Source organism: Gracilinanus agilis, chromosome 3 (genome assembly GCF_016433145.1).
Source record: "Gracilinanus agilis isolate LMUSP501 chromosome 3, AgileGrace, whole genome shotgun sequence".
NCBI classification, from domain to species: Eukaryota; Metazoa; Chordata; class Mammalia; order Didelphimorphia; family Didelphidae; genus Gracilinanus; species Gracilinanus agilis.
Genome location: NC_058132.1, coordinates 415,634,996 through 415,645,003, shown reverse-complemented (window position 1 = coordinate 415,645,003; position 10,008 = coordinate 415,634,996). Strand labels below are relative to the sequence as shown.

General features: G+C 34.5%; 1 protein-coding gene across 1 annotated transcript in view; it reads left to right on the top strand.

Annotated features, from left to right (window-relative positions):
* Positions 1 to 979: 979 nt before the first annotated feature.
* SLC37A1 (solute carrier family 37 member 1) overlaps positions 980 to 10,008 on the top strand; it is a 137,019-nt gene continuing 127,990 nt past the window's right edge. The window contains exons 1-2 of the mRNA XM_044670259.1: positions 980 to 1,035; positions 8,609 to 8,690. Of these exons, the coding sequence (XP_044526194.1) occupies positions 980 to 1,035; positions 8,609 to 8,690 (138 nt within the window). The remainder of the gene's footprint in view (positions 1,036 to 8,608; positions 8,691 to 10,008) is intronic.

Sequence of the window (10,008 nt, the reverse complement as noted above, 5' to 3'; positions counted from 1 at the left end):
CAACCTATTTTTTTCTAGCATGTCATTTCTTATGTTACCTTCAGTAAATCTAGAGTGATTTTGACATTTTTTCAGTTTTGATTTGTGATAGTAGAAGTCCAAGGGACATTTAATGTATATATAGACAAATTTAAAACATTCTTTTACTGTAGTAATCAGGTGTTTTAAAAAATGATCTGGCTATAATCTTAACTAAATAAGATTTTATGGATAAAAAAGGCCTAAATCAAGTTTTTTCTCAGATCATAATACTCTACCTTAGAAAATAATGTGGGCACAATGAAAAAAAGATTTAGAAAGTGGATTCAATTACAAGAGCTCTAAGAGAATGCCTTTTAATAAAAATTATTTTATTTTATTTTACTTTATTTATTTATTTATTTATTTATTTATTAAAACCCTTACCTTCCTTCTTCGAATCAATACTGCATATTGATTACAAGGCAGAAGAGTGGTAAGGGCTAGGCAGTAGGGGTTAAATGATTTGCCCAGGGTCACACAGCTAGGAAGTGTCTGAGGCCAGTTAAGAACACAGGACTTCCCATCTCTGGGCCTGACTCTCAATCCACTGAGCCACCTAGCTTCCCCCTTAACCAAAATTTTATGATTCATGGTGGATTATTATCTGATATTTCTGCTATATTGGAAGTGGAATTTGAATTACGACATTTTGAAAGAGCACAAGGTGTCGGGTGGGAAATAGTAGCAAAATTTGTTATGTCCACCCACAACAGTGAAACTCAATATTGTTAAAATGCTTGAATTTTCATAACTTTTCATTTTCCTTTTAGAGTGCAGAACCCTCATCTGGGAGAACAAGGGAAACAAGATATACAAAAGAAGACCTACTCAGCAGAACATTTTTTACAGAGACTTTTCAACCCCCATAACAGGAGGGATAATTTGGATCAAGAGGTAGACATCATTTTGTAAACCATTCCATTTTGTGACCTAAACTCTGTGATTAGTTGTGTGGTAAATGGCTTCACTCCCTACTGGAATCCGGCTTATCACTTCATTCACAAGAGATCAGTGGTAAGTTCTAGATGACTTTGATTCATTTTAATAGTCCACGCTTTCTAAATATTAAACTTTTTTAGTATTAAAAAATTTGGAAAACACTACATGGTAGTAGTTTTCATATTTGTATCTGTTAATCGAGGAATACATACTGGCAAAAAGCTACTATGAATTCATTAATGTTTGAAAATAAACTTGTTTTAATAATAACATCTACATACACTTGAAAATTTTATAATGTATTTTTGCATGAATTATTTTGTCTAGATATAGCATGTTTACTCATTTGTGGATTCACATGTAGATTTCTTCACAGGGTGAAATTTCTTTGAATTTCCCACCATTGTTTATGAGTCACAGGCTGGGAACCACTGGTCAAATGCCATGTTCTTAGACCATAGGGCCCAAATGCTATAAGGGCACTTATTCATGTGACATGAGCCATTTTTTTCATTTTCTGTTATGTAAATTTCTGGTTTTACCTAAGTTATATCCCTTCTGCATATGCCAACTTAAATTTAAACTTGAACTTGTGGTTGAGGGTTCCCCCAAAGACAGTTGTTACCTCAGGTCCTAGGGAACACTATAGGTGGCTGAGTATGAGTATACTTTGTAGCTCACCAACCCTAACTTAGAGAACTTCCCCTTAACAGCCTTCCTGTAGATAAGATAGTTACTAAATTGGCAAAGTAGAAACAGTACATAAAAAATATTCACTCAAAATATGGGATACATTCTTCCACAAATAGATAACCCTTTCATGGGAAGGCTGGGTGCAAGTAGAGTATATTGATAGTAAAGCACACAGACTACTCATTCCTTTGGTACTCCTGTGACCCTAAGACTTCTCTCCTGGAGAATCTTTATAGGACTCCCTCCAAGGCATAGCATCTTTATAGGGTGGGATATACAGCTAGGCTCCCAAGGTCTAATCTTCTCTACAGCTCAACTCTTGATTACTATAACTAGCCTTCTTTTCAATCCTGAAACATTTTCCTTTAGCTTTAGCTTTCCTGTTGCAGATTCCTGGTCAAGAGGCATAAAAAGTCCCAGCTGCCTCTAGTCTAGGACTTTCAGACTTAGCCCATGAAAGTCTCCATTCCCTGATGAAGTCATCATTGACCAGATATTTCCACGTGGAAATAGGATAGGGGAGGGGCTGAGTTCATTCATCAGAGAAGATGAATGCCATTGTGTCCTAATCGAATATTTGTGCTGTATTAGTGTAAAATTAACTTCTTTTGTTAAATATTTAGTGACTTTTGAGCAACTCATTTCATTCCAATAATGAAACTGAACCAAGAGGGTGCTGGTTAGGTCCATACCTAACAAAAGGTCCCTAGCTACTAGCTTTCTTTTTTTGTTTGTTTTATTTTTTTAAACCCTTACCTTCCATCTTAGAATTAATACAGTGTATTGGTTCCAAAGCAGAAGAGTCATAAGCGCTAGGCAATGGGGGTTAAGTGACTTGCTCAGGGTCACACAGGTAGGAAGTATCTGAGGCCACATTTGAACCTAGGACATCCCCTTTCTAAGCCTGGCTCTCAATCCACTGAGCCACCTAGCTGCCCTGGTTACTAGCTTTCTTTTCTGTTACAAGTGGTCCAACTCCTTGAAGCTGCATCTGCTCTTGAATATCTTTATGTCTACCTGGAATTTGTATCCCTGCTCTTTCAACTGATACTTGAACTCTCTCAAACCGACTTCTCAGCTGTTGGATAGAATGTCTCCTGGGAAAGTAGCTCTGATTCTAGACTTCACAATCATTGGGGGTTGATAGTCAGAGAAATCCCCTATAGGGATTTTCTCTCTAATAACTCATCTTTTACAGATTACCCAGTGGACTCAAAGGTGGTCACATTCTATAAAGGTATTATTTTGTGTGAATACCTTGTTAATAGAACAATAGCCTAATCAGTGATTACACCAACTGAACTAGGAAGAGGAACCAAATCCCTCCCCCATTTATCCTTAAAACTACAATGTTATAAAATTGTTAATAAGAGCATTAAATCTCTTTTTTTTTGCATTAATATTCTTATTTAAACCATTTGATACTAATGCTAACTGATGTCAAGTGGAATCCCATAGTCACTGTAGAAAAATTATTATGGAGAATATAATATGTTGCCTAAGGCTGTAATTAATTAGAAGTTCAAAATAATGGTGAGTACCAATAAGTAGGAAATGAGATTTACTCAAATAGAGGGAAAACAGTTCTTTATATTGGCTTGAATTAACCCCAGGTTTCATTCAGCAGAGTGGTAAGAAATGCAAATCTGCCATTTCATTATTTATTAAATGAAAATATCTTGGCTAACAGAAAAGTTCTCTTGTTAGCTTCTGTTTTTTCCTCTCCTTACCAAATAATTCTGAAACAAGAAAGAGATATAAAAATAATCCCATATAAAACATGATGATGATAGAATTACTATTAAATAATGTATTATAAACTTTACATATGCCTTAACTGGTGCATATTTGGTAGCTATTTATTACAATGTGAAATCATATCTGGCATGAGTATGTAACAGCAGTAATTGCAATGTGCCTTGGTCACATTTTGATTGGAGCTTTTAAGGTTTGCAAAGTGCTTTATGTTTGTAGTCTCCTTTGATCTTCACATCAACCATGTAAGATAGTTGATATTATCATCCCCTTTTTGCAGCTGAGAAAACCAAGTCTTATAGAGGTTATTGATTTGCCCAGTTATAGTTAATTAATGTCTGAGGTGGAATTTGAGTTCATGTCTTCTTGAGTCTGTTTCATAATATTCACTAAGCCATCTAGCTGCCTTATGATCCATGTGATCTATTAAAGGATCTGAGTGACCAGCAAAAGACTTCTAATTGGTTCTCATGTATCTTCATGGGAGTGAGTCACTAAGAGAGGATTGGCAAATGATCCAGTAAAATCTATACTCTCAGCTATAAGAAGGTATGAGAGATAGCTTCTGACCTCTTTTGAGACAATCTCTTTATTTTATGTTATTGGGACATAGCCAACATCAGCTGTTCTATGGACTTTTCAGCAAGCAATAGGGGAATGTCCTCCCTCTTCCTCCCCATTTCCCTTTCCTCCTCCCCAAATAATAGTAACTACATGTATCTCGCCAAAAGAAAACATTGACTTGCCCATGTGAACTTGCCACTGCCTCTTCTGTTTGGTGATTATTTTCTTAAGATTCCTAAATAATGATACTAAGCAATGGATATTTCCAAGTCTTGATCATTACCTCATGAGTCTGAGTATTCCCCAGTAAGGTTATGGTTAGATTCATCCTTCTTCCATACACATAAATAACTTTATTTTTAAAAGGCAGATTATTACTTACTACTGCTACTGATGCTACTATTACACTACCAAAATATGTTTGTATATCATTTTTTATTTTCCTCATAGCAACTTTATGAGGAACATAATATATTAATCTCCTTGTACAGATGAGAAAAATGAAACTTAGTTTCCATGGTCATATGGTGAGCAAAAGTGATAGAGCTGGGACTAGAAAAAACCAAGGCCAGTATTTTTTCCATTACATTTGGTATTGTATACAAAGTCTGAGGATTTTGTTCCCTTTCTTTTGTAGATAATGAAAAACGGATTTTAAAGATCCCAATCTGAGAGAATTTTTTAGAGGGAGTATCTCAATTGAACTCATCCAATATTCCCCTCCAAACAACTTTAAAATAATGTGTGAAATTGAATTCAGGAGAAGCATAGCTAGAAAACGAAGTAGGAAGGAAAGGTCTGTAACACTGGGGTAAAACACAACAGCACTGTGGCAACACAAACTGTGGCCCTTGGAGGCAGTGGTGACAGCAGCAGCAGTTTCAAAAGCTTTTGCCACCCAGAGATACTAAGGGAACTTGACAAATGGACAATCAAAACTGGACCCAAAAATTGGACAGTCAGAAAGAGATTACTGTGTTGGCATTGGGTGAAGGACTAGTTACTGTTTGGCAATTCCATTGCCCACTACCCAATGCCTGATTACAATTGTAGGACAGAGAGGAGGGCTTGCAATTGCAAGAGAGCATCTGGTCTCAGTCTTAAGAGTAAATAGGAATGTGAGTTCTTGAAGGTTCTATTCATGGAGAAGGAACTAGAGTATAGACTGGAAAAACAGGGTACATACATCTTGCCATGTCACACCACCTTGGAAATATGAAAAACTTAAAAATGTCTCAGAAGTAATTCTGAAAAAAGCAGAATTAAAAAAAGCAAGAAGCTTGTGACACCCCCACCACTCACTACAAGAGAACAGAGCCTAAATAACATAAAGTTCAACGTTTAAAATTGTCTGGAACAAATGAGCAAAGAACATGATCATAAAAAATTACTTTACTCAGAAGAAGACAATGATGCAAAAATATCTATAAGCAGAGACTTGAAGAAAAATGCATACTAGACAAAAACCCAACAATAATTTTTAGACGCTAAATAAAGAATTTTTAAAAAAGAGAAAAATCATTTCAAAAATCGAATGAGTAGTGTAGGAAAAATTGGGGAAATAAGTGAGAACAATCTAATAAAATTATGAAGAGAATTAATAGCTTCATAAAAGAAATACAAAACTTCATTGAAGAAAAGAACTTCTCAAAAAGTATAATTGGCCACATAGAAAAACATGCATAAAAATCCACTGGAGAAAAGAACTTTTTAAAAGTAAAATTGACCAAATGGAAAAGGAGGTTCAAAAGATTACTGAAGAAAATATTTTTTTAAAAATTAGAATCAGGCAAGTGGAAGCTAATGACTCCATGAAACAATCAAAGCAATCAAACAAAATCAAAAAAGAAAAAAAAAAAACAAAGAAAGAATATGGAATACCTCACTGGCTATACCAACTGACCTGGAAAATAGATCAGGAACAGAGAATTTGGGGCAGCTGGGTGGCTCAGTGGATTGAGAGTCAGGCCTAGAGATAGAAGGTCCTATGTTCAGATGTGGTCTCAGATACTTCCTAGTTGCATGACCCTGGGCAAGTCACTTAACCCCTATTGCCTAAGCCATACCACTCTTCTGCCTTAGAACCAATACGTAGTATTGATTCTAAAAGAGAAAGTAAGGGTTTAAAGAAAAAAAGGAAGAGAGAGTTTAGGGGGCAACTAGTTTGGTTCAGTGGATAGAGAGCCAGGACTGGAGATGGGAAGTTTCTGAATTCAAATCTAGACTCAGACATTTCCTAAATGTGTGACTCTGGGCAAGTCACTTAAGCCTCATTGCCTAACCTTTACCACTCTTCTACCTTAGAATCAATACATAGTATTGATTATAATATGGTAGATAAGAGTTGTTTTTTTAAAAAAAAGAGAATTTAAATATTATTATACTACTTGAAAACCATGATAAAAAAAAAAGAGTGTAGGCATTATCTTTCCAGAATTATCAAGGAAAACAGCCCTGATATTATAAAACCAGAGGGTAAAATAGAAATGGAAAGAATCCATTGATCATCTCCTGAAAACGATCCCAAAATGAAAATTCCCAAGAATGTTAAAGCCAAATTTGAGAGCTCCCAGATCAAAGGGCAAATTTTGCAAGTACCCAGAGAAAAATCATTAAATACTGTGTCAAGGTAAGGATCACACAAGATTTTATACATTCTGTGTTAAAGGAGTGGAGGGTTTGGAATATGATATTCTAGAAGGCAAAGGATCCAGGATTACAACCAAGAATCATCTACCCATCAAAACTGTGTATAATCCTTTAGGGGTAGGAAATAGGTATTCAATGCAATAGAGGATTTTCAAGCCCTAATGTAAAGATCAGAGCTAAATAGAAAATTTGACTTTCAAATATAAGACACAAGAGAGGCATAAAAAGGTAAATAGGAAAGAGAAATCATAAGGGATTCAATAAGGTTAAACTGTTTATATCCCTTCGTGGAAAGAAGCTACCTGAAAAAGGCAGTATCAGAAGCAAAACACTTATGAAGAGAATGTGTTGATTAAACAGGGGGAAAATAAGATGGAGAGAAATATATAATCATCATAAATATGAGGAAAATTTTATAGTAAGTTTATCTGATAAAGGTCTCACTTCTTAAATACATAAAGTATTGAGGCAAATTTATAAAAATGTGTTGTTCCCCAATTGATAAATGGTCAAAGGATATGAATAAATAGTTTTCAGATGAAGTAATCAAAGCTATCTATTGTCAATTGAAAAAATACTATATTTCATTATTGATTAGAGAAATGCAAATTAAAACAACTCTGAGGTACTACTCCAAAACTATGAGATTAACTAATATGACAGAAAAGGAAAATGACAAATATTGGAGGGGGAAGTGGGAAAACTGAAGTACTAAAGCAATGTTGGTGGAGTTATGAACTGATTTAACCATTACGGAGAGCGATTTGGATCTATGCCCAAACCTTTGATGTAGCAGTTCTACTACTAGGTCTGTTTCTCAAAGAGATAAAAGGTAAAAAAGAAAAGAACCTATATGTACAAGAATAATTATGGTGGCAAAAAAATTGAAATTGAGGGGATGACCATCAATTATGGAATGCCTGAACTAGATGTGGTTTATGATTGTTATGAAATATTATTGTGCTATAAAAAATGACAAGCAGGATGCTCTCTAAAGCCTGGAAAGACTTAGATGAACTAATGCAAAGAAAAGTAAGCATTGTACATAGTAACAGCAATATTGTAGTGTGATAAACTGTGAATGACTTATCTATTCTCAGAAATACAATGATCCAAGACTAATTATGAAGGATTTACGATGAAAAATGCTCTTCACTTCCAGAGAAAGAACTGAAATTTTGTTTTGTTTTGTTTTGTGATTTTTTTTCACAATACAACTAATGTGGAAATATGTTTTGCATGGCCACTCATGTATAAACTATACCAGATTTCTTATCTTCTTAAGGATGGGGGAGTGAGGGAAGGGAAAGGAGAGAGAAAATTTTGGAACTCAAAATTTTAAAAAGAATTAAGAAAAAACTTACTATGTGTCAGATACTGCTATATTCTGTAAATACAAATGTAAGCAAAAAAGATATTCCTTACCCTAGAGAAGCTTATATTCTAATGGGAAATAGTCATATTAAAAGTTTGAAGTGCATCCTGGAGAAGAATGAGACCTGGCTATCTTTATTAAATGGAAGTTCTGAGAAGAGCCATAGGACCAATTCAAAACTATAACAGATTCCATTACCAAACTAGGTATCAGAGATCAACTTGGCATAATTTATTAAGACAGATTCACACTTAATAATTGCATTGCTCTGCCATGTGAGAACTCTTGAAAGAAAAGTCCATATCTCCAGATCTCATAAAAAGAAAGAAGAAATAAAACAGGTGATTTGGATTACATATGATCATATAGATAGCCTATTTAACAGCTATTTCTCAATTGATTTTAAGAGATTTTATCTCTTTATCTATCTGTAGATTTTATCTATTTTTATATAGATATAATGCAATATCTATATAAAAATAGACTTTATCTATTTTTAATTAACACATATGCAGTTACAGCAAATGGAATATTTGAAAATAGACTGTGTTCTATGATGCTTTGTTCAAGGTTATTGTAGTTTTCATCCTCTACTGTTCTTTTGTGTTACAGGTACAGGGCCTTCATTTTTATCTTGACTTTTTTGCTGTATGCAAGTTTTCACTTATCTAGGAAACCTATCAGCATAGTTAAGGTAAGAAATTATTAAATGAGTTCTTCCCAATATGTATATTATTTATGACTCATAAAAGGAAATAGTTACTACAATTTAGTGTGGATAAAGTAAAAAATTTGTAGAAGACAATTTTGAAATATTTATCTATCCTAACCTTTGAAAATTTTGCATATGACTCTGATAATGGTAATGGTATAGTGATATACTGATAAGTGGGATTGCCAAGTGGTTTAATTGTCATCACTTCTCATATTAGTTTTCCCTAGTTAAAAGCGAATGATGAATTCATAAACAGTTTAGCTTCCTGCTAAGCAGGATCAAATTTGGCACTGATCAGGTTATATCAACAGATTGTTGTTCATTCTCACTTGAAACTTGGCTTGCATATAGTGAACTCATTAACAGTCCTCTCCAAAGACTACAATTCCAGGTTGAAGACTGGAGAAGTTTCACTGTCATTTAAGATTCTGCTGGTAAAGAACTGCTGTCTTATGACTATCACACTTTTTGTACAAAACTTCTGCCAAGCCTCCCAGATTGTACATCCAATGATCTGCAGAGGGATTTTTCAGTTTTAAGTAAAAATCTTCCTTGCCCTTCCTTCTTTTCAGTTACATAAGCACAATCAAGATCAATCAGTAGTTTAGAAATAAACTCGCTCTAATAACCACCAAATTCTAGTAAAGTTCAAAAAGTTCAGTATAAGTATGTCAGAAATATTTTTATCTTCTCTGGGGCACTCAGTAAGACAAAAAGGAAAAAAAACCCTATGCCTCCCCAACGAAAAAGAAAGAAAAAAATGTAGAAAAGCCAGAAATCCTAGATTCTTTCTCCCACTTTGAAAGATCCAAGTCTCAGATATCAACAGACTATTCCCCAAGTTGAGTGATACCATGATCTTTGCAGTTGGCAGCTGGGACTTCTAATGCAAGTTAACAAACCAGAGGAGCACCAGGAACATAGTGATCATAGCATAGATGATAGCATTTCTGGCATGGGTCACAATTCTTCAATATGCATCAGTCATCTATAACAAAGTGGATAATAGATTAGAAGCCTTTTACACGCAACTTGTCCCAAGATCTAAGCAGATATCAAGATTCTCCTTAAACTGCTACTCAGTATTTGGTTTGCAAACCAAAATCTCTCCCTGTTACAAAATCTTTGACCCGTTAAAGTCCTTTGTAGAGAGAATACCCCCTTCTCCTACACATGCTAAACAAGGACTCCCTCATCCTTAGTGATTTTACTAGGAGAGTCAGATATATGATCCCTTTACTTCAAAGTAAATACAAATATACTGTAGTTATACAGTTTCTTTCTTTTTATTTTATTT